The sequence below is a fragment of the Microcebus murinus genome, chromosome 27, assembly GCF_040939455.1.
Source record: "Microcebus murinus isolate Inina chromosome 27, M.murinus_Inina_mat1.0, whole genome shotgun sequence".
Lineage (NCBI taxonomy): Eukaryota > Metazoa > Chordata > Mammalia > Primates > Cheirogaleidae > Microcebus > Microcebus murinus.
Window position 1 is genome coordinate 5,796,488 of NC_134130.1, and position 24,035 is coordinate 5,820,522.

General features: G+C 65.4%; 4 protein-coding genes across 7 annotated transcripts; 3 read left to right on the forward strand and 1 right to left on the reverse strand.

Moving 5' to 3' along the window:
* The first annotated feature begins 1,930 nt into the window (after window positions 1-1,930).
* Window positions 1,931-8,630, forward strand: MATK (megakaryocyte-associated tyrosine kinase). Of its 2 annotated transcripts, none has more exons than XM_020283951.2 (13): window positions 1,931-2,148; window positions 3,441-3,500; window positions 3,800-3,913; window positions 3,993-4,108; window positions 4,260-4,479; window positions 4,929-5,022; window positions 6,032-6,097; window positions 6,880-6,979; window positions 7,099-7,183; window positions 7,261-7,334; window positions 7,446-7,641; window positions 8,014-8,100; window positions 8,193-8,630. In XM_020283951.2, exons 2-13 carry the CDS (start codon window positions 3,492-3,494, stop codon window positions 8,430-8,432), a joined length of 1,401 nt encoding a protein of 466 aa, XP_020139540.1. In that variant the 5' UTR covers window positions 1,931-2,148; window positions 3,441-3,491; the 3' UTR covers window positions 8,433-8,630. The 2 variants fall into 2 exon arrangements, with proteins under 2 accessions (XP_020139540.1, XP_012624757.2); XM_012769303.3 differs by lacking the exon at window positions 1,931-2,148 and adding an exon at window positions 3,114-3,247 and having other exon boundaries at window positions 8,193-8,628.
* Window positions 8,631-12,040: 3,410 nt separating this feature from the next.
* RAX2 (retina and anterior neural fold homeobox 2) lies at window positions 12,041-12,969 on the forward strand. Its single transcript, XM_012769405.1, has 2 exons — window positions 12,041-12,256; window positions 12,631-12,969. Exons 1-2 carry the CDS (start codon window positions 12,041-12,043, stop codon window positions 12,967-12,969), a joined length of 555 nt encoding a protein of 184 aa, XP_012624859.1.
* Window positions 12,970-13,637: 668 nt separating this feature from the next.
* MRPL54 (mitochondrial ribosomal protein L54) lies at window positions 13,638-16,634 on the reverse strand. The gene is made up of 3 exons (XM_012769306.3): window positions 16,476-16,634; window positions 15,579-15,744; window positions 13,638-14,544 (listed from the first exon to the last, which is right to left on the reverse strand). Exons 1-3 carry the CDS (start codon window positions 16,591-16,593, stop codon window positions 14,412-14,414), a joined length of 417 nt encoding a protein of 138 aa, XP_012624760.1. The 5' UTR covers window positions 16,594-16,634; the 3' UTR covers window positions 13,638-14,411.
* A 753-nt stretch (window positions 16,635-17,387) lies between these two features.
* APBA3 (amyloid beta precursor protein binding family A member 3) lies at window positions 17,388-23,951 on the forward strand. Of its 3 annotated transcripts, none has more exons than XM_075997983.1 (11): window positions 17,388-17,566; window positions 18,156-18,780; window positions 18,869-18,908; window positions 21,119-21,264; window positions 21,366-21,452; window positions 21,529-21,690; window positions 22,108-22,287; window positions 22,367-22,579; window positions 23,174-23,293; window positions 23,378-23,566; window positions 23,652-23,951. In XM_075997983.1, exons 2-11 carry the CDS (start codon window positions 18,196-18,198, stop codon window positions 23,721-23,723), a joined length of 1,794 nt encoding a protein of 597 aa, XP_075854098.1. In that variant the 5' UTR covers window positions 17,388-17,566; window positions 18,156-18,195; the 3' UTR covers window positions 23,724-23,951. The 3 variants fall into 3 exon arrangements, with proteins under 3 accessions (XP_075854098.1, XP_075854097.1, XP_075854099.1); XM_075997982.1 differs by having other exon boundaries at window positions 23,378-23,561; XM_075997984.1 differs by having other exon boundaries at window positions 17,389-17,566; window positions 23,378-23,518.
* The last annotated feature ends 84 nt before the right edge of the window (window positions 23,952-24,035 follow it).

Consider the following 24,035-nt stretch of genomic DNA (forward strand, 5'->3'; position numbering starts at 1 on the left):
CCAGGCCCACATCCAGCGGGGGCGGCTCCCTGCACCCCAGGGCCAGCCCCTGGAGATTGGGGACCCTGACGCCGGCTCCTTAAGTCTGCCCTTCTCCGGCCCGGACACCCTTAGTCCTTCCAGGCTGGGGCCTCCCAGGGGGTGGGACGAGGAGCCCCGGGGGGAGGACTGACACTAAATACCATCGATTTGCAGAGAGAAAGCCGGCTCCTCTCAACCTCTGTCCACCTCTCCGGACGCCCCGAGGACAAAGTCTCCCCCGGGCACTAGGGCGTCTCCCATGCCCCTCCGGCGGGGCCCGAGCCCCTGCTGAGCAGAGAGAAGACGGCCTCCGCGAGGGACCTGTCCTAGGGCCGCCCCTGGCGAGAGCTGGGTGAGGCCGTCGGGTTTCCACTGCAGGTATTTCGGCGCGACATTTCTGTTTCAGGGGAGGGAGGTGGCTTGGCACAAACAGCGTGTCCCTGGTGACCTCAACAAAACAACACTGTCTGCCAGGGGCCCAGCCCTGGGGACCCCGCAGTGTGCTCCCCACAGCCACATCCACCGGCTGCGGGGCAGGGATTGCAGGCGCAGGCAGACCGGCTCGCGGCCATGTCCCCTGCAGACACTGACGCTGACAAAGTCCTGACCCCGCTGAAGACAGCCGCGCCGCCCCTCCTCCTGCCCCCACCTTGCCGGTTGCAGGGTCTCCTTCCAGCACTTTCCCCTTGGATTGACGCCCTCGTGTGTGACACAGACGGGACTGCGCCACCTGTCGTGTGCCGCGTCCTGGTGGCATCCGTGGTTGTTTGCGGCAACTAGAGATTTTGCCATTTTAATATTAATACTGTAGTCTTAGCCGTGTGTGTGTGTGGCGGGGCACAGCTGTAGTCCCAGCTGCTTGGGAGGCTGAGGCAGGAGGGTCGCTTGAGCCCAGGAGTACCAGGCCAGCCTGGGCAACATAGTGAGACCCCGTCTCAAATACTGCTAGTACTACTACTACTACTACTAGTATAGTTTCCTAGTCTTTGTTGCATAATATTCCATATTGTAGGTGTCGGTCATGCTCTCATAACTGGGCCTCCGTCCCCAGAAAAACCCAAGAGTCACAGTCTCTTAGCCTTTTGGGGTAGCAGAAGACTAGATATGGGCACAGGCCCTCCAGCGTCTTGGCTCAGCAGAGTCCGAAGTCCAGCTCCACCTGTGACCTGGAGGACTCATCGGTTAGAAGTTACCAGGAGCTGTCCTAGGTTGATGGTCACAGCCATCGCCGGGGACCGGGCTCAGGACTGCGTCCACCAGGCGAGATCAAACTGTCCGAGAGATGGAAGCCGGTGGCACCCCAACCTGCTCTAGGGGACGGAATCCCGGTTGGAAAAGGGGGTGCCCCTGCCTCTAGGCAGAGCCGGGCTGGTGATAACCCCCCTCCCGGCCAGGCCCACCTGTGACCCGCCAAGCAGCCCTGCCCTACCAGGCGCTCGCAGTTCCAGATGACGTTTTCTGTTGTCCCAATTTCCCCTTAATATTAACGCTGGTGATGACGACAGCAGCTGACATTTTTGAGGGCTCTTTTGGTGCCAGGCACGGACAGCCCTCTGTGGCTGGGGGTGATAAAATGATAAAACCAGCGAGACTGTGCGAGTTGGAACTGCAGAATCAGAAGGGTCGTCTGGGCGCTGTGGTTTGCTTGCCTCCCCGGACGGGAAGCTCACTCTCCCAACCTGACCCCACCCCACCCCACCCACGCTTGCAGCACCTGCTCCGCGCTCCAAGAGCCCCTCTTTCCAGGCGGGGGGTGGGGGGAGAGTGCGCCCCCACGGGGCCAGACCGGGCCGGGCGCGCAGCCCGCGAGCGCCCCAGGACCCCGCCCGGGCGCGCGCGGAAGGCGCCGGGGGCCGCGGGGGCGGGGCGGGGAGGGGCCGGCGGCGACGGCGGCGGCGCGCGGAGCAGACCGCAGTGCGGCCGGCGCTAGGACCCGCGGGGGCCTCCCGGGCCTCGGCGCCTCCCGCTTTCCCCCCACTCCCCGACCATCCTTCGCCCCCAAAATGAGGAAGCGGAGCAACTTGCTCCAAGTTGTGCAGCCGGGACCGCCTCGGGGTGCGCAGCAGGCTCGCGAGGTCCCTCCTGGGGGCGGGCGCGGGGCGCGGGCCGGGGGCACCCCCTGAGCAGGTGAGCGTGTCCGCGGGGCCTGGGGGGAGAGTCCCCAAGTCCCGGAAGGGGGAGCCCAGAGGCTCTGGGGTCCCGGACGTGCGCAGGGGGCGCCGATGCGCGCGCGAGTGTGCGCGTCCCGGGCGCGGCGGGGGCGCGGCTGGGCGGGGGTGGCCGCAGGCGACAGATCAGGCGTGGATGGGGCGGGGGGCATTTTCCTGGGTGCGGTGTGCGCCGCTGCGAGCCCCGGCGTGGGTTTCCGCGCGTCCACGTGGAGGGCTGCGCGCGTGTGGCCGCGAAGCGTGTGCGCGGCGCTGCGTACCGCTCTGCGTGCCCGGGTGTCCCCGCGGCTGGCGCCCAGGTGTTCCCGTGGGGTCTGTGCGTGTGTGCGTGTGTGTGTCGGGGCGGGGGCAGGTGCACACGTCCCCCGGTGCCGAGCGTCTGTGCGTGTGCACACTCGCGTGGACGTTTCCGCACACCTGTCCCTAGGTGGACGCGTCCCCCTGGGCATACGCCCGCGCCCGTGCGTCCTGTGTCCCAGCCCCGTGTCCTGTGTGTGCTCCTGCGTACATGGGGTCTGTGTGTGAGCACACGTGGGGCTGGGGGGTTTGGGGGACGCACAATGGAGAAGCTGAGCCTCACCCCCAACACCCCGCGGGCCCAGCCGCCCTGGGCAGGGGAGATGGAGGCAGGGAGGGTCCCCGCCCGGCAGCAGTGGGGGACTTGTGCGTGTGTCCTGGGTTAGGGGACATTACCGAGGCTCTGCTGGACCCAGGGGAGCAGCAGGGCTGCGTGGCCCGCCCCGCCCCCGCTCCACCCAGGGTCAGAGATTCCCAGGAATGACCTTGACTCATCCCTTATTTCCTTACGTGCCCTGCCACTTCCCAGGAAAGGGGAACAACCAGGCTGGCCCCAGAGGCCCAGCTCCCCATGCGCCGTGTGGGCCACCTGAGCCCTGAGCTAGGCCGTCTCCTTGGCCCCAGACCGTAGCCACTTGCTCTGTGTGCCTGTCTCCTGCCTCAGTTTCCCTTTGGGGATGATGGCCAGGAGAGGCTCCGTGGTGTCCTTGCTGGGACATCAGGGCTGTGACTCTACTAAGGAACGTCTCCAGGTTCCCCGGGTAAAGATCACCTCCCCACAGGGACTTGGGGGGGCCAGGGTGTGGGCCCCCCAGGGGGTGTTTTTAGTTTGGGGGGCTCTCTCTGCCTCCTGACTGTCGCCCCACCTGGCCTGCGCTGGAAGTGGCAGGAACTGGACCCTGGGGTGCCGGCCCTGCTGGCATCGGGCTCCGGGCTTGACTCTGCCCTCCGCAGGTGAGCCCGCGCCTCCTCCGAGCCCAGCACCGCCCGCCCGCGTCTGCCAGGATGCCCACGGTGAGTCGCCCCCGCCGGTCGCCTCTGCCCCCTTCCTGCGTCCACACCCGCCACCCACTTCCTGGGGGCTCTGCTCTCTGACTGGTGCCCCTTCCGCTGGGCTCTGCCCAGACCTTCGGGGTCACCTTGGCTTCCTGACCTTCTGTCCCCGTCCCCTCTGTGCCTGAGTTTGATGCTTCTCTCTGGGCCTATCCCTCCACCTCTCTCCTCTCTCCCACGGCTGGCTGTCCTTCCCAAGTCCCCTGTCTTTCTCCCTCCTGTCCACTCTCTCCTCCTTAACGTCCTGTCCCCTCCGGCAGAGGCGCTGGGCCCCGGGCACCCAGTGCATCACCAAGTGCGAGCACACCCGCCCCAAGCCGGGGGAGCTGGCCTTCCGCAAGGGCGACGTGGTCACCATCCTGGAGGCCTGCGAGGTGAGCGGGCCACTGCAGGCCGCGTCCGGGTTGGGGGCTGCGCAGGGGCGCGCCCACCGACCCGCGCTCCTCCCGGCAGAACAAGAGCTGGTACCGCGCCAAGCACCACGCCAGCGGGCAGGAGGGGCTGCTGGCGGCCGGCGCGCTGCGGGAGCGCGAGGCCCTCTCGGCGGACCCCAAGCTCAGCCTCATGCCGTGAGTGGGGCGGGGCCGGGGTGGTGTCGTGGAGGGGCGCGGGCAGGGGCGCGGGCCGGGGCGCGGGCAGGGGCGCGGGCAGGGGCGCGGGCAGGGGCGCGGGCAGAGGCGCCCGGCCAGCGCGGCCCCACCGGCCCTCCCGTGGCCGCAGGTGGTTCCACGGCAAGATCTCGGGCCAGGAGGCCGTGCAGCAGCTGCAGCCGCCCGAGGACGGACTGTTCCTGGTGCGCGAGTCCGCGAGACACCCCGGCGACTACGTGCTGTGCGTCAGCTTCGGCCGCGACGTCATCCACTACCGCGTGCTGCACCGCGACGGCCACCTCACCATCGACGAGGTCGTCTGCTTCTGCAACCTCATGGACATGGTGGAGGTGCCACCGGTGGCCCCGGGGACTCCAGAGGGGATGAAGGGGCAGGTCCCCGGGTCCCCCAGGTCCCCATCCCTTCTGGGCAGACGGGCAGACGCAGGGACCCCCAGCGTGGGACCCTCCCTGTGCAGAGATGGAGGGGCCAACCCCCGTGGACCGCCAGCCCCACAAGTGGCCTCCTCCCACATCGGTTCTACCTCTAGGGGACTGGGTCCTCCTCTGGGTGCCCCGGGAGCCTCCAGGTTGACATCAATCCAGAGGACACCCCCAATGCCAGCCCTCTTCCTTCCCTGTTCCCATGGAAACCAGCCCCCCCTGCACCTTGGAGTGGGAACCCAGCCCCTCCCCGCCTCCTCTGCTCCTGCCCACCCCCAGATGCCACCTGGGAGGGGACGGGCTACAGGGCTCCCTGGACATGGGGCCGTGCTCACAGGCGCCTCTGCCCGCCGCAGCATTACAGCAAGGACCAGGGGGCCATATGCACGAGGCTCGCGAAACCCAAGAGGAAGCAGGGCGCCCGGTCGGCGGAGGAGGAGCTGGCCAAGGGTAGGGCCCCGGCAGGAGCTGCAGACCCCTTCCTCGCCCCTGTGAGCCCAGCCTGCCGCCTTCTGGAACCTGCCCCCATAGCCTGAGCCACCTTTTCAGGCTCATCTACGAAGCCCTTCCACACCCGCCCCCTCCCCAGGGCAACTGTGTTAATCGTTTCTTTCATGCCTCTGTGCCTTTGTGCATTCTGTTCCCTTTGCCACTAATGCTTTTCCAGCCCCAGAGTAGTCAATGAATATTTAAGGCCAAATGCAGATGTCTTGCCCTTCCCCCCAACCCACGCCACCTCTCCAGTCTTTGGAGCCTGTTTGTCTTGTCTGTCTCTTTGGAAGCACCTGTCTCTGGCAGGGAAATCTGGACACCCCAGGCATGGCTCCCAGCTGGACACTAGTGTGACCCTGACTAATCACACTTTAAGAGCTTGGGGTTCGGAGGACAGATTTGGGGGAGTAAGAGGAGGAGGCCTGCAGAGGGGGAGGGGAGGGAAGAACACGGGATTGCTTGAGAGAAGGGGCCCTGGAAGATTCCAGAACCTTTACTGGTCTCGGTGTCTGTTGTGTCTTTCGCTCTGTGTGTGTCCGGGGTGCTCAGAGGTAAAGGACTGTCGAGGGACGTGCCCACGGGGATTTGGAAGGACACGAGGTCCCCCCGGTTGCAGAAAAGGGCACCCCCTGCCTCTGCGGCCAGAAGGGGCTCCTGGCCCTGCCCCCTGGCCCCGCGAGGAGTTCCTGGAGGGCTGGCCTGGGGCCTGCGTGGGGACCCCGCTGCGGCCACTGTCACCACCACCCCTCCTGTAAACGCCCTGCGGCTCAGGCCAGCTTGAGAGTCCCGCTGCTTCCGACTGATACCTGGTACCAGGAGTGGGGTGTCAGACCGGCCCTAGAGGCCGTGCCGGGGAGCGTGTGTCCACAGCTGGGGCTGGGGGGGCCATGGCTGGTCTCTCACCAGGTGGGACCCTGCTGGCGGGGTGGGGGGCCCGTGACCCCCTGACCGGGAGTTCGGTCCGCAGCTGGCTGGCTACTGAACCTGCAGCATTTGACGCTGGGAGCGCAGATCGGAGAGGGCGAGTTCGGAGGTGAGCGGGGACTGGGTTGGGGTGAAGGAAGGTGGGGGTGCCCGCCGAGGCTTTGGGGTCACAGAGCTGAGTTCAAGTCCATCCTTCACCACCTGCTAGCTGTGCGACTGAGGATAAGCATCTCCCTCCCTGAGCCTCAGTTTCCCCTCTATAACGGAGGGTGCCTGCAGCTGCCTCGAGGCGTGAACTAACTGGGGCAGACACCCTGTAAACGCTAGCGACTCTCTCACACGCCGGTTGGTCCCCTGCTTGGAATATCATTCCTTAAGAGTGTTATTCTGGAAGTTTCCGGGGCTGGGGTCAGGGGTGGGCAGACTTTCTCTATAAAAGGCCAGCTTGTGACTATTTTCGGCTCTGTGGGCCAGAGAGTCCCTGTCACCAGCACTCACCCCTGCCGCTGTGGCAGCTGCAGACAGTATGTAAACGCGCGGGCGTGGCCGTGGAAACCGAGGCACAGACATTTGAATTCTGTGTAACGTTCATGTGTCATGAAATAGCATTCATGCTTTTTCCAACCATTTACACGTGTAATAACCATTGTGGGCTCAAGAGCCTTGCGAAACCCGGGGCAGGTCTGGTGTCGGGAGTTTGCAGACCCCAGGCTCAGAGAAGTCTCTTGACCCACGGTCTTGAACTTGTAGGGACAGGGTGGGGCTGTCTCGGGGGCCGGGGACCCGCGGCTGTGTTGGTGCTTCAGGGGGGTCGGTGTGAGTGGGCCTGTCCATCGCCTGTCTGTCCCCGCTTCCGTCGGGGTCCTGACCGCTGCCCCTGCCACGCCCCAGCCGTCCTGCAGGGCGAGTACCTGGGGCAGAAGGTGGCCGTGAAGAACATCAAGTGTGACGTGACAGCCCAGGCCTTCCTGGACGAGACAGCCGTCATGACGTGAGTCCCGAGGCGGGGGCCTGCGGGGGGGGGGGGGCCCTGCGGGGGGCGGGGCCCTGCGGGGGGGGGGGGCCTGCGGGGGGGGTCCCGGCCCGCCCTCACCACCCCGCCCACCCCAGGAAGATGCAGCACCGGAACCTCGTGCGCCTCCTGGGCGTGATCCTGCACCAGGGGCTGTACATCGTCATGGAGCACGTCAGCAAGGTGGGGTGCGGCCCGGGGGGGGGGCAGCCGGGCAGCCGGGCACCCCCCCACCCCTGCCGTCTCCCGCCCCCCAACAGGGCAACCTGGTCAACTTCCTGCGCACCCGGGGCCGGGCCCTCGTGAACACCGCCCAGCTCCTGCAGTTTTCTCTGTGAGTGGCGCTCCGCTGGTGGCGGGGAGGGAAACTGAGGCACGGAGCAGGAAGGAGCTTGTGGCCCAGGCACCCAGCGCTTTCTGAGCCCTGTCCCCTCCCCGCCCCCAGGCACGTGGCGGAGGGCATGGAGTACCTAGAGAGCAAGAAGCTGGTGCACCGGGACCTGGCCGCTCGAAACATCCTGGTCTCCGAGGACCTGGTGGCCAAGGTCAGCGACTTCGGCCTGGCCAAGGCCGAGCGGAAGGGGCTGGACTCGAGCCGGCTGCCCGTCAAGTGGACGGCGCCCGAGGCTCTCAAACACGGGGTGAGGACCCCTCTGCCGGCCCTGGGCTCCGGTGGTGGGGGAGGGTCCAGGGAGCAGGACTGGCGCCCAGCTCTGCCGTGTGGCCCCGGGCATGTCCCTTGGCCTCTCGGCACCTCTAAAGGCGAGGGCTCTGCCTCTCCGGGACACACTTGGCCAGAATCTTTCTCGTGGCTTCTCTCTGGGCCCCGAAGAGAAGGCCAGCCGGGCCTCCGCCCTGCACGGGGGCTGAGCCGGGCCCAACTGTGGGGGGTTTTGGGGGGAGTCTCTTGGGAGGAGACCAGAGAGCAGGGGTCAACCTAGGAGGGCTTCCCGGAGGAAGTAGTAGCTGAAGCCCTGACGGGGTCCCCTGCACCCTGATCTCGGGCCCCACAGAAGTTCACCAGCAAGTCGGATGTCTGGAGTTTCGGGGTACTGCTCTGGGAGGTCTTCTCCTACGGACGGGCTCCGTACCCCAAGATGGTGAGCAGAGCCTGGGGGAGGCATGGGGTCCTGGGTGGGTCTGGGGGCCGCGCCCTGACCCCCACCCAACGCCCGATGCCCTTTGTCTGCAGTCGCTGAAGGAGGTGTCCGAGGCCGTGGAGAAGGGGTACCGCATGGAGCCCCCCGAGGGCTGCCCGGGCCCCGTCCACGCCCTCATGGGCAGCTGCTGGGAGGCGGAGCCCGCGCGCCGGCCGCCCTTCCGCAAGCTGGCCGAGAAGCTGGCCCGGGAGCTGCGCAGTGCGGGCGCCTCGGCCCCCGCCGGGGGGCAGGAGGCCGATGGCTCCACCCCACCCAGGAGCCAGGAGCCCTGACCCCACCCGGGGGCCGGGGGCCCCACGGACTGAGAGAGTGGAGGGCGCAGCGCGGGCGAGGGCCAGGCCGAGGGAGGGCCGGGGCTGGAGAGCCGCCCTCCCGGCACCGGGCAGGGCCAGGCCCCAGGGTGTCCCCAGCCCGCGGACGCCCCAGACCTGCAAAGGGTCATCGCCAAGATAAAGACGGATTCCACGGCCCTCGGGTGTGTGTGTCTGTCTGCGACCCGTGCCCCTCACCCGGGGGCTCCTGTGGGGGCCTGCTCTCTGGCACCCCCCCCCCCCGTCATGACCCACCCCGCGGAGGCCCGCACCCAGGGGCCCCTGGGGACCCTCCGCCCAGGTCGCCTCCCTGCTCCGCGGAGCCCACGGCCCCCACCGGGCGGTGACCCGTTCACTGGGGCCTCACTGATGGTTGGCTGAGTCTCGGGGACCCACCAGCCCAAGCCCCGCCCTCCCCCAGTCGGGGTCCGCGCGGGGCCTCCCACCACTGCCCGGGGAGGCTCCTCCCGGCTGGGGTGGGGACAGGTCCCTGGGGAGCTTCTGGGCAGGGGCGACTTGCCGTCGCCCATGGGGCGTGGCGTGCAGCGTTGGGGCCCAAACCAGGGCGTCCCACGGCCTCCAGGTCCAAGTCCCCGTCCCACCACCCCCCTTCGCAGCCCAGCCCTGCCGCAGAGAGGGCGTTATGGGGGCCCTGCCAGGGTCTTCCCGCGCAGTGGTAGCCCCGTTTTGGGGGGTGCTGGAGAGGCCACCGTCAGACTCCAGCTGTCCCCTGTTCAGGGACTGGCCTCTGTGCCCAGCGCTTTCGGGTCATGTCCCAGCGACGCTGAGGCAGGTCGCTGGCGCTGGGTGCCAGGGAGGAGGAGGTGGAGCCGGGACGGGGGCATGCGTAGCTCCTGCCCCCCAGCTGGGGCCACCTCTGCTGCCGCTGAGGACACGCAGCCGGGTCGTGGGGCGAGGGGACACATCGCAAGAGAAGGGGGGCACCATAGCCGCTCCTCCTTTCATGCAGGAAACACTTAAGGAGCACCTACTGAGTGCCAGCCCCTCCCGGGCACTAGGCATCCCCGGTCTCTGCAGTGACAGCTCACAGGTGCCCCTGCCCTTGGATGAAGGAGGCCCAAAGTCAGGGACCCAGTGAATCCCGACCTCGGGGACCGTGGGAGCCCACGATGGCTCCCTGGCCGAGCTGCCGCACTCTGCGGTCGGACCCGGCCTCCCCTGGGACCCGGTTGCCCCATTTGCACTCGGTCCTCCGTCCCCCTCTGGCCCGGGGGACAGAGTCGCTGAGGACACAGCCGGGGTGGCCTGGCCCCAGGCCCCACTCCTGCCCCTCTGGCTCTGGGCCTGCACGCCCAGGCCCGCCTAACTGGCCCCAGCTGCCTGGCTCTGGCCCCGAGGCCACCAGCCATCTCGGTTTGCTGGGACTGGGGGCTTTCCCAGGCTGTGGGACTAGTGCGGCCAGGCCTCCCCCATGGGAGGGGCACCTCTGCGCAGGGGGCGGGGACCCTCGGGGCTCACTCCAGTGAAGGGCATACAGCTGGTGCTCGGACATTGCTGCGACAGTCCAGCACCTGCTCCCAGTTGATCTTCCCATCCAGACAGAGCGGGGGCTCTGACCGGGCTGGATGCGGCCCACCAGTCCCCCGAGCTGGGAGGGGACTCCAGACAGACCCCACCCACCCCCACTCAGCTGACCCCGCCCCTGCCCAAGCACAGCCAGACAGAAACTTCCAACCAAGGTCACGCTGACCTCCTGACCTAAAGCCCCGCCTTCCCTCTGGCCTCCGTTTCCCCGCCAGCACCTGAAGGGGTCTAGTGGTTCTAGGGGGAAATCGAAGGGTGGAGACTGGAAGGGCCCAGAGTGGCCGAGCCCCTCTGATCCTCCGGTCGGGGCCCCCTGCCCCCTTGGCCCTGCCCCTGCACCTCTAATCCAGCGTCTAAGCTGACACAGCGTCTGGAGCTGCGGCCGGTCTGCTAAGTCGCCCAGCGCCGCGCCCGCGCCCCTGTGGCCTCTGTACCCCGCGGGCCAGTCGGCTAGCTGGGGCCGAGACCAGAGGCAGCAAGATAGTGCTTCACAGTGGCAGAGCCCTTAGGGAGGTCACCTCCCCCACCCGCCGAGCCCCCGGCCGCCCACCCTGCCCACCCGGCGGAGGACACAGGGACCCAGGAGCCTCAGGGAGCTCCAGCCACCCCCCCTCACCTGGCTTGGCCCTGAGCCCCCTGCCCCCCGACCTCAGCCCTCCCTGCGGGGCCGGGGAGCCCTCCATGGCTCCCGGGCCCAGCTGCCACACCCTGCGGTCGGACCCGGCCTCCCCTGGGACCCGGTTGCCCCCTTTGCACTCGGTCCTCCATCCCCCTCTGGCCGGGTCCCCCTCGCTCTGCTGGTATCCCCTCCGTCCTGGCCTCAACCCCCTCCCAGTGCCCCCCACCAGCCGCCGTAGTGCCATCTCCTCTTGACTTCGGGGAACCCTCCTGCCTGAGCCCGCCCAGGCTCCTTGGATGGAGGTGGGGGGATGCCAGTCTCAGGGGTCTCCCCGGAACCTGCCGGGCCTCTCTGGCCACCGCCCCGGAAGCAACCCCACCGTTCCCCTGTCCCGGCAATGGGCCTGGGTGCCTCCCACCCTCCTCTGTCATCTGACCCACCGACTGTGCCCTCCCTCCACACCCTCCCATGGCTCCCCAGTGCCCTCTCCTTCCTACCCAGTCGTGTCCAGAATCTGCAGCCCTGGCCCCGCCTGCCGTGCTAACCGCCTTCCTTAAAGCAGCACCTTGCGCCCCACGAGCCCCTTCCCTGCCCTGCTGGGTCTCTCACGGGACCGCCTGAAGCGTTTTCATGTAGTTGGAAGTCAGCCCCGTGACTGTTTTCTTCCCTCTGCTGTCGGCAATACCTGGCACACAGTAAGTGCTCAATGAATGTTTATTGTATGACTAGTGAATGAATAGCGAACTTCTACTCATACCTCAAGACCCAGCTAAAATGCCCCTTACCCCTTGCCCTGGTCGGTGTCCAGAGGAGCCACTTGGAGTTGCCCTCACCTCTGGGGACCTCACCTACCCAACCCCTCTGACCCCCGAGAGTCGAGTCTTTTTTTTTTTTCTTTAAAGATTCCATGTCTAAGCTTATGAGAGTCGAGTCTTAAGGACTGTTTTTGGCCCCGGCTGGTCGCAGTGGACACTGGTGAAGTGCTCGCTGTGCGCGACGCTGTGGGATTTTGTCACTGAGAACCCGTGAGATCCCCCTGGAGGAGGCCCTGTCACCATTTGACAGCCAGGGAAACTGAGGCCCAGAGAGAGGGAGGCCCTGGTATCCCACTGCCGGGGGTGGCGGAGCCGGGCCTGGAGCCCTTCCTCCCTGGGCAGCTCAGGACACCCAGCCCCGAGCGGGAGGGGCCCCGGGTAATCGCCCGAGCTAATCCTGCCCTGCCCTGCCCGACCCGGCGCGGCCGGCCGCCGAGGGGCTGGGCGGGCAGAGCCGCCAGTGTGGGGCGGGGGCACCTGTGGGGCGTCCTGGGCCGGAGTCCTTGACACCCTGCAGAGACAGACGGGCGGACGGGCAGCACAGGGGCAAAGCGGGCGCGGGTGAGGCCGGCCCCGCCAGGGCAGCTGCCATGTTCCTGAGCCCGGGAGAGGGGCCGGCGGCGGAGGGCGGGGCGCTGGCGCCCGGCGAGGACGCCCCCAAGAAGCAGCACCGGCGGAACCGCACCACCTTCACCACCTACCAGCTGCACCAGCTGGAGCGGGCCTTCGAGGCCTCGCACTACCCCGACGTGTACAGCCGCGAGGAGCTGGCGGCCAAGGTGCACCTGCCCGAGGTGCGCGTGCAGGTGAGGGCTCACCTGGGAGGCAGGTGGGGTCAGAGGTGGACCCTCCGGTGGGTGAGCAGAAGAGAAACCGGGAAGGCTTCCCGGAGTGGGGGGTGTGGGAGCTGAGGCTTTGACGCCGGCGTACAAGTTTGCCAGCTGGGGGGCATTTCCTGTGAGCGGGTGTGAGGTGGGGACAGGAGGCAGAGAACGGAGTGGGTAGCAGCCTGTGAAGGCCTTGAATGCCGAGCTCAGCAGCTCGGGCCTCAGGCTGACTGCCGAGGGAGATGGGGGCAGGGGCGCATGATGGGTTGGCTCAGACGGAGGCGGACCCCCGAGACTGGGAGGCCCAGTGGCGGCTCCACGCCGAGCTCACAGCACCCTCCGGCCCCTCTCAGGTGTGGTTCCAGAACCGCCGGGCCAAGTGGCGCCGCCAGGAGCGTCTGGAGTCAGGCTCCGGGACCGTGGCAGCCCCGAGGCTCCCCGAGGCCCCGGCGCTGCCCTTCGCTCGGCCCCCGGCCGTGCCGCTGCCCCTGGAGCCCTGGCTGGGCCCCGCGCCCCCGGCCGTGCCAGGCCTGCCCCGCCTGCTGGGGCCCGGCCCCGGGCTGCAGGCGCCCTTTGGGGCCCACGCCTTCGGCACCCCCTTCCCGGACGGCTTCGCGCTGGAGGAGGCGTCCCTGCGGCTGCTGGCCAAGGAGCACGCGCAGGCTCTGGACAGGGCCTGGCCGCCCACCTGAGCCTCGCGCCGCCCGCTGACTACCGCGCCCGGCCGAGGGCCTGCTCCGCGCCCTGGTGACAGCCAGGCCTCGGTCCGGGTGGAGGTCACGGGCGGCCCGCGGTGAGGCCGGCCCGAAGCTGGTTCTGCGCGGCGGTCAGTGCAGGTCCCGCTGCCGCCCCCAGCGCCTCCCTCTCCCCAGGACGTGACAAGTGACAGCAGTAGCCCCTCTCCCTGCATGCCACCCCCAGGTGGCCGTGGCAGCCCGCTCTGCAGGGCACAACTCGGGGCCCAGAGACGGGATCCAGTTTTCCGAGGCTGCACAGCCGGCAGCGGGCGGTGCTCAGGCGGCGAGGCTGCCACAGGGCACGTGCCGCCCGCCCTCCTTACCCACAGGGCCCTCACCGCTCCAGCCCGCGCGGGCCGGGCCAGCGTTGTCGGCTCCGTCAACCCAGCGCGCGTAAGTTGCGGGGGCTGCTGCGGGCACAGGACCCGCGTGCGGGGACAGGGCGGCCGGGCCGGGCGACGCCCGGGTGCCCAACCCTGTGCCTGGGCGGCACGTCACACACGAGCCTGGGGGCCCCCCGTCCCGTGCACACTGTGCCAGCCAGGCCGGCCCCATCACCCGCATCCCCCACACCAGGCCCTGGGAACGTAGCAGTGGAAGAACCAGGAGGGGCAGACGGGGAGTGTGGCAGGACCTGGCAGTTTTATTAGGGTGGACAGAGGGAGTCCTCGAGAAGGTGGCATCAGAGCAGAGACCTGGAGGCGGTGAGGGAGGAATGTTCCAGGCAGAGGCACGACCTGTGCAAAGGCCCTGGGGCAGGACGGCGCCTGGCATGTGGGAGGCACAGCAAGGAGGCCCGTGTGGCTGGAGCAGAGGGAGGGGAGAGAGGGAGGAGGGAGGGGACAGGCGGAGGTGCAGTGGCCTTTACCACTGGTTTTTGCCCTGAGGGCGGGGAGCCGTGGGAGGGTGGCCGCGGGGTAGCATGGCCCTTGGGGGACGGCGGGGAGGGCAGGTGCGCGGTAATCCTCGCCACGGTGTCCCTCTAAGAGGATGAGCTTCCCAGGCAGGACAGCATTAGCCTCCCCGTCTGGGCGACACTGAATGTCACCTGGGTTCTCGGCGCCCACGAAGACGCTTTCCTGATCCGGCGGCCGCGGCACCGAGAGGCTGGGCTGGGACCGCCTGCCCTCGCGGCGTGGAGTCGGCCGGGCAGGGTCAGGAAGCCCAGGACGCAGGCAGCAGGGCCCACCTGCCCCAGGCCCGACGTCAGACCCAGGGGCGCCCAGGGTCACCACACAGGTCTTTGTTGGCCTCCGCGGCCCTGGTCCCGCCTGGCTGGGGACACCCCGCAGAAACCTCACGTCCGTTTTCACCAGGAAACCAGGAGGCCCTCGGTGGCCAGGCTGGGGTCTGCCGCGCCCCGCTGGGCCTCCCTCGGCCCGCCCCGGTCCCGTCCGCTACAACCTCCTGTTCTTGCTCAGCCGGTTGTGGCGCCAGATGTTTTGCTTCCGCAGCAGCCGCCAGTACTCGCGCGTCTCGGGGTCCAGCTCCTCCAGCTTCTTGGGGGGACCCAGGTTCATCTCGAACAGCCTGTCGAGTGCGGGCAGGAATCAGGGTGGCATGCGACCCCCCAGGGCTCCCCGTGGCAGCAGGGCTGGGCCGAGTCCCGCTCAGAGGCCGAGTGGTCTCAGGGCCATCCCTCCCGGTCCCCGGGTCCCAGCTCTGGAACGAGGAGCCACGGCCGTGGTGGCTCTGGTGTCTTCTCTGAGGCGGGCACGCGCCAGGCCTTGTCCTGCCTCCCAGCCCCTGTTCACACGGTGCCCGCCCACTCCTCAGCCTTCCCGAGCTCCGAGTTCCCATGTCTTGCTCTTGGGGCCCAGGGAGGGGCGGCAAAATCCTCCCAGCAGCCCGCCAGGCCCTGCACAACCTGCCCCGTCCCCTCCCTGCCCTCGCCTCCTCCCTCTCCCCCCCCCCCCCCCCCCGCCTCCATCTGCTGCAGCCACACGGGCCTCCTCACTGTGCCTCCCACACACCAGGCACAGCCGCCCCAGGGCCTTTGCACTGGCTGTGCCCTCTCTTTGAAGCCCCTTCCAGCCACTGCATCTCCTCCCCAGGGAAGCCGCCCGACCCCCTAAGTGAAACTTCAGACTTGACCAGCCAAGCCGCCCCACCCTGCCACCCACTCTCCTGCCCCTCTTCCTGGGATTGTCACCACCCTATCTGCCTGATTATCCGTTCACTGTCTCCCCAGCTAGCTCCAGGAGGGCGGGGATCTTTGCCTGTTTTGTGCCCTTCTGTATCCCCAAAGCCTAGACAGGCCCTGGCATACAGTCAGCACTCAATAAATGTTTGTAAAAGGGGAAAAAAGGCATCTTTTTAGGCACTTCAATGCATTCTGATCTCATGAATTGCCCACAACCCTCTGAAGGAGGGAAGGTCCCATCTCCCTCACTGTCGCATGGGACGACTGAGGCAGAGTGGTGACACCTCGTGCCCTGAAGCCAGGACCAGGTGGATGTCACCCTCTGGAGTGGTGATCTGCCCTGCCTCGGTGTCCTCGGCCTCCGCGTGGGCGGAGGAGGGGACAACGCTTGGTCCAGGACGACGCGGCCTGGCCCACTCACCACTCGGGGTACTCAGCGTCTGGCTTCAGGGCCACGTCCTGGCCCTCCTTGTAGATGTTGACGCCCATGGCATACGTGGTCAGCCGCACGGGGTCTGTGCACACGTCGGGGTCCTTCAGGGCCTCGCTGGGCACGCCGCCTTTGCCCCCTTTGCCCCCCTTCACGACTGGGGGGAGCGGGAGAGAGTCGTTTCAGCCCAGCTCCACCCTGGGAAGGCCACCCTGCCCGCCCCGCCCACCCCGCCCGCCCCGGACTCTGGCCCGCCTCTCGGACGCAGCTTTAGATAACACCGATGCTCAAAGTGATCACGTCTTGTTTTTACTTTATTTTTTTTGACTAGCCACTATTATAAGGAGAACCCCTTTTAGATTATATTTTGCTTGCATGTGTTTATCTTATGGATAAAGTCTCCGATGGGCCGTCTTTAAGGCCTAACAGTTGCCAATTTTCTCCTTCCGACAAAGGAGATCAGGCAGGGTTGTATCCAGCAAAACTTTAGTCGCCTTGTTTGGGTCTTGCTTGAGTGGCTAAGTCTTAGCTGGGCCCCTATAACTTTGGATTTCTTGACATGACTTGTCCAAAGTCGCACCATGATTTGGAAGCAGAAACTGCTTTGGAATCCAAGTTGATGACCTGCCCCCTCCCCACCCTCCCATCCCTACCAGTGAAACGCATTTGCTCTACGGAACGCACAATTTCGTCATTGACCGCGTGGCGCCTGCGCATTGGATCCAATCGCTACGATAACTACGATAACCCTCACACTGCGCCTGCGCGTAGAGCAGCTCTACGCTTGCGCATGAGTTCTAGACCGCACCTCCCCAAACAGCGCCTGCGCACTACCAACGCCCCAGTGTACCCACCGTCCCCATCTTGGTTCCTCTTAACCCAGCTCACCCGGTTTCTTGGCATAATCCCGGATCAAGAGTCTCCCAGGACTGGCGGGATCTAGAAGCGCCCGGGCCCCGCAACTGGCCCATGTCCGGGTAGCCCCGAAGAGGCGCCTCGCCGCCATGACGTAGTCCCGGCTGCTTGCGCGTGCACGTTTCCGGGATACGTCAGCGGCCCAGGGCATGCTTGGGAGTTGTAGGCCCCAAAGGTTTCTGGGAAATGTAGTTTCCTCAGTGGGCATCTATTTACCGTTTCTTTAGACTTTTGTAGACATATCAGTTACTGTACGAGGGCGTTCAAAGGCTATTTCATTGCCTTCTTGCCCTTCTTGAGTTACATAACGCTTACTTAAATTATCACACTTTTTGTGTTCCTGATTCTATCCAATGAGCAATTCTTGAAAGCCTAAAAGAAAAACTCACAATTATTAGACTCCTAATATGTCCAGCCCTGTTGCTAAATCTTTAACCTGTCTGATCCATTAGTCCTTACGACTGGGGGGAAGGGACTATCTTATCCCCAGGTAACAAGTGAGGGAACGGAGGTTCAGGGAGGTAAAGATTCCGGGTGGATCCCAAATCCACCGGACGCGCCGTTGTCTTCCTCACAGTAAGCCAAACCGGAAGTCTGTCTTCAACAGGGTCCCCACGTTGCTTCCGGTGCCCTGAAGTCCAGCAGAGACCTCTTCTCCCTGTTTAATATTTCCAGCCCCCTTCTTCCCATCCGCCATCTCTTGGAATCATGACCACAGCCATAGGAGACAGACAGTGATTATTAACCCTATTTCGCAGTAGAGGAAACAGGCCCAGGGGCCAGCCCGGGCTCACACGCTGCGTGCAGGGAGGACCGGGATTCGAACCCTTAAGTAGGCTACACCGCATGGCGGAGCTAGGCCATAAGAACTACATTTCCCAGCAGGCCTCGCGAGGCGGCGCATGCCCGGTGGGCCAGGGCACTGCGCGGATAGTTGAGCCGGCGCTCGGGCAAGGAATCCGCGAGCGGCGGCTGCAGGGAGCGCGGCCGTGCTATGCCGGGGCTGTCCCGGGGGCGCGGGGTCCTGGGGGCCGCGCGGGGCTGAGGCGGCCGCGATGTGGGACGTAAGTGCCCCGGTCGGGCAGGGCGGGGTCTGGGGCTGGCGCCTGAGGTCGGGGGTCCGCTTGCGGGCTGGGGTCGGGGTTCAGGCTGAGTCTGAAGTCGGGGGTCTGAGTCTGCGTCGATCTTGGCGAGACCTTGAGGGTTTGGAGACTGGGGTCTGCTTCGTGGCGTCTTAGACCTCTGGTTTTAAGTCTGGGGTCCTCGGTCTCAAGTCTTGGGGTTGGGGTCCTGAGTTATTAGGCTTGGGGGTCACGGGTCTGGGGTCTTGACTCCGCGGGCTCGGGGACCTGCGTCTGACAGGTCTGTAGGGTCAGGGTGTGAGCAGGTCTGTGTCTGCAGCCTGGGTTCCACGTCGCAGGAGAGGAGGACTTGGAATAACCAGGGCTGGAGGGAACAGAGTCCACGAGTTGGGAGAGGAGAGGTCTGAGGGTGACAAGTTCCTCAGTTTCCTCATCTGCAAAGTGGGGATCCTAACTTCCTTGCAGGGCACAGCAGGGATTAAATTATGTGTTCTGTAGCAACAGTGGCCAGCTAGAGCCTGGCACCAGGTCGGCACCCAGGAAGCCTCAACTTCGGATTTCTGTCTTTCAGCCACAGGCGAAGATGCTAGCCTGAGCCCCGGGGTCCAGCCATGGAATTCCTGACGACGCCCCGGTCCCCTTCAGGGCCTCCAGCCATGGACTTGGAGGAGCCCAGGGACACTCTTGTGCCCGCTGAGGACCTCACCCCTGACAGCCCATGGGATCCAGTGCCAGGAGGCCCCAGCAGCCTGAGTCAGATGGAACTTGATGAGTCCAGTATTCAGGACCTGGTGCAACAGTTTGAAGCTATGCCAGGCGATCTGATGGGCCCATCCCCAGAGGGATCCCCCTGTCCCCTGCACATTGCCACCGGCCACGGCCTGGCCCCCCAGGACGTCGCCGACGCCCATGGGCTCTTGTCTTCCGAGGTTGGCCGGGATGACCTACTGAGCCTTTTGCACTGTGAGGAATGCCCACCTTCCCAGCCTGGTCCCAAGGGACCTCCAGAGCCTGCCCCTCGCCTATTGCAGCCCCCTGAGGACCCAGATGGGGATCTCAGCGCCCCGGAATGGGCGGAGGGAGCCTCTGCCGAGCGGAGGGACAGCAGTAGCTCAAGCAGCTCCCCGGAGCCCTGGCTGGAGACGGTGCCTCTGGTTGCACCTGAAGAGCCCTCTGCCACCGCCGCCGGTGCCCAGGTAGTGCCTGTCCCGCCCTCCAGGTGTCCTCGACTGCCTGGAACCAAGTAGGAGGACTCAGTCCTGCCCCTCCTCTGTCTTCTTCCAGAGCCCCAAGACCCTGGCTTCATACCCTGCCCTCCAGGAGGGTGAGTGTTCCACTCTGGCCCCAGGGACTTAGGGATTCCAAAACAGCCAGAATTGGGCTCCCCAAATCTGGGGGATGTTTGCCAGGAAGGATCAGGCTCTAGGGAGGCTCTGCGGGGGGGCTTGAACAGATTCCAGGTGGCCAGGAAGAGGAGAGACAGTTCTGAGAATGTTGTAGTGTGAGGAGGGGGCGGTAGGGTCGCCTTGACCGTTTGTGGCGCTCAGATCTAGAGGAGGGGTTGGCAAGTCACCTTCTGTAGGCCACACCCAGCCTGCTGCCTGTGCTCATGGGTCTCCTGAGCTAAGGATGGCTTTTGCATTTTTTAATGATTGGAAAACAAAATCAAAAGAAGAATAGCATATCTTGTTAACGTGAAAACGTTATCTAGTTCAAATTTTAGTGTTTGTAAATAAAGTTTTATTGAAACAGTCACACCTGTTCATTTTTGCATTGTCTATGGCTGCCTTCCTGTTATAGCAGCAGAGTTGAGTAGTTGTCTCAGGGACTTTGTGTCCCCAAAGCTGAGAACATTTACTGTGTGGCCCTTTACAGAAAATGTTTGCCAATCCCTGCCTCGAAGGCAGGGGAAGAGCCAGTTCTGGCCCTCTGGAATGTTCTAGAATTCCCCCAAAATTACTATAGGTCAAAGAGTAAGTTATATGATTGCAGGGGGAAGAGCTGGTGTGGACCTGTAGCTCTAAAAAGGTTCTAGAGTCATACATAGGCAGAGCTGTGACTCAACCCAGGATATTCCAGAGCTTGGCATTTTGCCTGTGGTTCCAGATTATTGGCACCTGAGCTGGTGGAAATGTTCTGAATTGATGGACAGAGCTGTCTGGTTCTATTCAGATTGGAGAATTCTAGAACCATGGAGCAGGTAGAATTGATCTGCTGTTCTAGATCACGGGATGTTCTAGAACCCTAGACAGGGCTGTCTGGTTGTATTTAGACTGGAGAATTCTAGAACCATGGAGCAAATAGAATTTATCTGCTGTTCTAGACCCTGGGCAGAGCTGTCTAATTCTAGTGTACTCAGAAAGTTCTAGAGAGAACTACAATGGAAATATGATATGAGCCATGTGTGATTTAACATTTTCTAGTTATCTATATTTTTTAAAAGTCCTAACCAACTGGCAGAGCTCTCTGGTTCTAGGTGGCTCAGGGAATCCCAGAGCCATGGGAGCAAAGCTTTACGTAGTTCTCGGCTGGGTTGGAGGTACTCAACTCTGCCTGTCCTAGACCAGAGTTATTTATAGACTTCTCAGATAATTCTTAGAATGCGGGCATGGCTGAGTTGTCAACTGCTTGTGCTTCTAGAACCATAGGATACCGGACACTGGCATGCTTAAGAAGTTCTAGAATCACGGAGTGAAGAAATCTGATTCTGGAGTGATAGAAGTGTCTAGAGCCCCTGACAAAGACCTGTCAGGGAGCTCTGGAATCGGGTCAGAGCCATCTGTGCTTCTGGACAGTGCGGGGGCTTTAAACATGGAGACAGTCATTTCTTTCTACTCTGATCAGGCTGTTCTGTAGCCGAGGATAGAGCTGCCTGTTGTCCCTAGGCTTTCTGGAGAGAATGCTAGAACAGCAGGCAGAGTTGGCTGGTTCTAGATTGATTGATGGGATTGACTGTAGTTCTAGTGTCTTGGGCTTTAGAAATTGGAATGGGACTATCTGGTTCTGGCCTGACCTTGAGATTCTAGAAACACGTGGTGCAGGTCTCTGGGTGCTAGAGCAGGTTTGGGTGCAGCCTTGGTTCTGAGCTCAGGGGGCTCCGAGTGCTGACTGCACGGCCTTGAGGGACGGGTAGGAGGCTCTGGACCTGTGAGGGCCGAGCCGCTTGGGTGGTTGTGGAACCTTGGGCTGAGCTTTGTGGCTCTAGAGCAGGTGTCCTCAAACTACGGCCCGAGGGCCACATGCGGCCTGCTGAGGACATTTATCCGGCCCTCCGGGTGTTTTTGCCGCCGCTGCCTGTCCTGCTTAGCAGCCGACTGGTCCCGGGTCCACAGTGGGCATGTGTGGAGTGTGCGCCGCGCTCTCCAACGGTCTGAGGGACAGTGAACTGGCCCCTGTTTAAACAGTTTGAGGACCCCTGCTCTAGAGTGTGCTGAGCGACTCGGTTGAACTCTGTCCTCAGACCATCTCGGGGAGCCCGGAGCCCCCAGGGGGCGGGTTCCCGAGGGCTGAGCCTCTCCCTGCCGTTGCCCGCAGTCCCTGGTCCCTGTGACCACGAAGACCTCCTAGACGGTGTCCTATTTGGGGCCAAGTACTTGGGCTCCACGCAGCTGGTGTCGGAGCGCAACCCGCCGCCCAGCGCGCGCATGGCCCAGGCCCGGGAGGCGATGGACCGCGTCAAGGTGAGGCGGCCGGGCCGGGGCGGGGGCGGGGGCGGGCGGGGGCTGCAGACTGAGGCCGCATCTTTGGTTGGGGGCCTCCACCTCCCACGCTGCCCCTGCAGGCCCCGGACGGGGAGACCCAGCCCATGACGGATGTGGACCTCTTTGTCTCCACCAAGAGGATCAAGGTGTTGACTGCGGACTCCCAGGTACAGCCGGGGACCTGGCCGGGGCAACGGGGGCTCAGGGTGGGCAGCGCACCCACCGGCCGCGTCTGCCGCGCAGGAGGCCATGATGGACCACGCGCTGCACACCATCTCCTACATCGCAGACATCGGCCGCGTGCTCGTGCTCATGGCGCGGCGCCGGCTGGCCCGGAGGCCGGAACCCCAGGACCGTGGCCGCCGCCTCTACAAGATGCTCTGCCACGTGTTCCACTCGGAAGATGTGAGCAGCGGCGCCTCCCCCAAGCCCCAGGACGCCACCGTCACCCCAGCCGGCAGCTGCCCCTCAGCCCCCGGCCACGCCTGCAAACCGTCCCGTCGGCCTCGAGCCTGGAGCCGACTCCCGTAACCCCCGCTCCTGGGCTGTCCCCATCGCCCGACCCACCCCAGGGCCGCCGGCTGGGCCTCCCCCCGAGCTTTTCCTGCAGCCCGTGCCGCGGCAGCTGTCTCCGCAAATCGTCCCATGACTAGGGACTGTCTCCCGTCCCCTCCCCTCCTCCCGGGGGTTCTGCGAGATCGCGGCCTGCCCCCACTTCCCTGAGAGCCCAGGAACCTCGTCCCAGGCGGGCACAGAGGGCTGGGCCCCAGGATGTCGGGGGACTTTGGGGGGACACCCCAGGGACACGCTGCTCCCGCGCAGGCCCAGCTCATCGCCCAGGCCATCGGCCAGGCCTTCGCCGCGGCCTACAGCCAGTTCCTGCGGGACAGCGGCGTCGACCCCAGCCAGCTGGGCGCCCGCTCCAGCCCGGGGGCCGCGGGCTCCGGCCACCCGCACAACGGGGACCTCGACCACTTCTGCAACAGCGACAACTGCAGGGAGGTGAGCGCGAGGTCTCCCCCCCTCCCGCTGCTGCCCACCCCGAGACAGGCACCCTCTGAGCCCTGCCCCGCCCCCCCAGGTGCGCATCGAGAAGCGCCGCGGTGAGGGCCTGGGCGTGGCCCTGGTGGAGTCAGGCTGGGGGTCTCTGCTGCCCACGGCCGTGGTTGCCAACCTGCTGCACGGCGGCCCCGCCGAGCGCTCGGGTGCCCTCAGCATCGGGGACCGCGTCACCGCCATCAACGGGGCCAGCCTGGTGGGGCTGCCCCTGGCCGCCTGCCAGGCCGCCGTCCGCGTGAGTGCTTCCGGGTGGCCGGGCCCTGGAGCCGGGAAGGGGAACCGAGGCCGGGAGAGGAGAGGTCTCTTCCCAGCCAGTCTCTCTGGCCCGGTCCAGAGGGGCAGCGGAGAACGTTAAGTCCTGCCCGCTGCTGTGTCCTCGGGGAAACTGAGGCCTGGAGAGGGGATGTCACTTACCCAGGGCACCTCTCTGGTGTCAGAGCCAGGCTTGGGATGCGGGTGCCGGGCTCCGGGGCCGGGAGACTTTCCTCTTTGCCAAAGGGCAGCTGACATGTTTTTAACCCTTGTTGCCCAGATGGGGAAACTGAGGCCAGGAGACAGGGAGGGACCTGCCCTGGTCAGAGGGGCGGGGCTGACACAGCCCCACCGGTTGGCTCATTTTCAACCTAGAGACAGGCCCGAGGGGGTTAGAGGTCACACACTCTGACCCCGAGCCCTCCTGGCTCCAGTGTCACTAACCACATCTGGGGGGGCGGGGTCTCCCGGGATCCAGACGCTGGATCCAGGTCTCTGTCATGGGGGCGGGGCGGGGTGCAGAGGGGCGGCGCTGCCAGGTGTGTGGGCCCGCCCCTCCCAGTGACGCGTCCCACAGGAGGCGAAGTCCCAGACGTCGGTGACACTCAGCATCGTCCACTGCCCGCCCGTCACCACCGCCATCGTCCGCCGGCCCCACGCGCGCGAGCAGCTGGGCTTCTGCGTGGAGGACGGCATCGTGAGCTGGGGACCGGGTGCGGGGGTGCGGGGGCACAGGCAGCCCCCGCGCGGCTCCTGAGCACCCCTCCCGCCCTGCCCCCAGATCTGCAGCCTCCTCCGCGGCGGCATCGCCGAGCGCGGGGGCGTCCGCGTGGGTCACCGCATCATCGAGATCAACGGGCAGAGCGTGGTGGCCACGCCGCACGCGCGCATCGTGGAGCTGCTGGCCGAGGCCTACGGCGAGGTGGGGGGCGAGGCCTACGGCGAGGGGGCGTCGCCGGGCGGTGGTGAGGTGGGGGCGGTGGTGAGGTGGGGGCGGGGGCGCCCTCCTGGGACCCCAGGCCAGCCCTGAGCCCTCCCCTCCTGTGCCGCCCCAGGTCCACATCAAGACCATGCCGGCCGCCACCTACCGCCTGCTCACGGGCCAGGAGCAGCCCGTGTACCTGTGACCGGCGCCCCGCGCCCACCACCTGCTCACGGGCCAGGAGCAGCCCGTGTACCTGTGACCGGCGCCCCCTACCGCCTGCTCACAGGCCAGGAGCAGCCCGTGTACCTGTGACCCGCGCCCCGCGCCCACCACCGTGCCTTCGCCGGAGTCCCGCCTCGGCCGCCGGCCCCAGCGGATTCTTGGCCCTCATGTATTTCCTGATGTACAAAGTAAAAGCTTATCGAACGTGCCAAGCCTCACATCGGTCTGTGGGGCTGAGAGAGGGTCAGAGGCTCAGGCCTCTGGTCCCTGCCTGGAAGCCGCTAGAAGCCTG

Coding starts and splice junctions, on each gene's coding strand:
- MATK (XM_012769303.3), top strand. CDS start 3,164: ATGATGGCCAGGAGAGGCTCCGTGGTGTCCTTGCTGGGACATCAGGGC. Junction 3,248..3,440: donor AACGTCTCCAGGTTCCCCGG/GTAAAGATCACC, acceptor TGCCCTCCGCAG/GTGAGCCCGCGCCTCCTCCG. Junction 5,023..6,031: donor GGAGGAGGAGCTGGCCAAGG/GTAGGGCCCCGG, acceptor TTCGGTCCGCAG/CTGGCTGGCTACTGAACCTG.
- RAX2 (XM_012769405.1), top strand. CDS start 12,041: ATGTTCCTGAGCCCGGGAGAGGGGCCGGCGGCGGAGGGCGGGGCGCTG. Junction 12,257..12,630: donor TGCCCGAGGTGCGCGTGCAG/GTGAGGGCTCAC, acceptor GGCCCCTCTCAG/GTGTGGTTCCAGAACCGCCG.
- MRPL54 (XM_012769306.3), bottom strand. CDS start 16,593: ATGGCGGCGAGGCGCCTCTTCGGGGCTACCCGGACATGGGCCAGTTGC. Junction 15,745..16,475: donor GGATTATGCCAAGAAACCGG/GTGAGCTGGGTT, acceptor CGCTCCCCCCAG/TCGTGAAGGGGGGCAAAGGG. Junction 14,545..15,578: donor GACGCTGAGTACCCCGAGTG/GTGAGTGGGCCA, acceptor CGCACTCGACAG/GCTGTTCGAGATGAACCTGG.
- APBA3 (XM_075997982.1), top strand. CDS start 18,196: ATGGAATTCCTGACGACGCCCCGGTCCCCTTCAGGGCCTCCAGCCATG. Junction 21,691..22,107: donor ACGTGTTCCACTCGGAAGAT/GTGAGCAGCGGC, acceptor GCTCCCGCGCAG/GCCCAGCTCATCGCCCAGGC. Junction 22,580..23,173: donor CCTGCCAGGCCGCCGTCCGC/GTGAGTGCTTCC, acceptor CGCGTCCCACAG/GAGGCGAAGTCCCAGACGTC.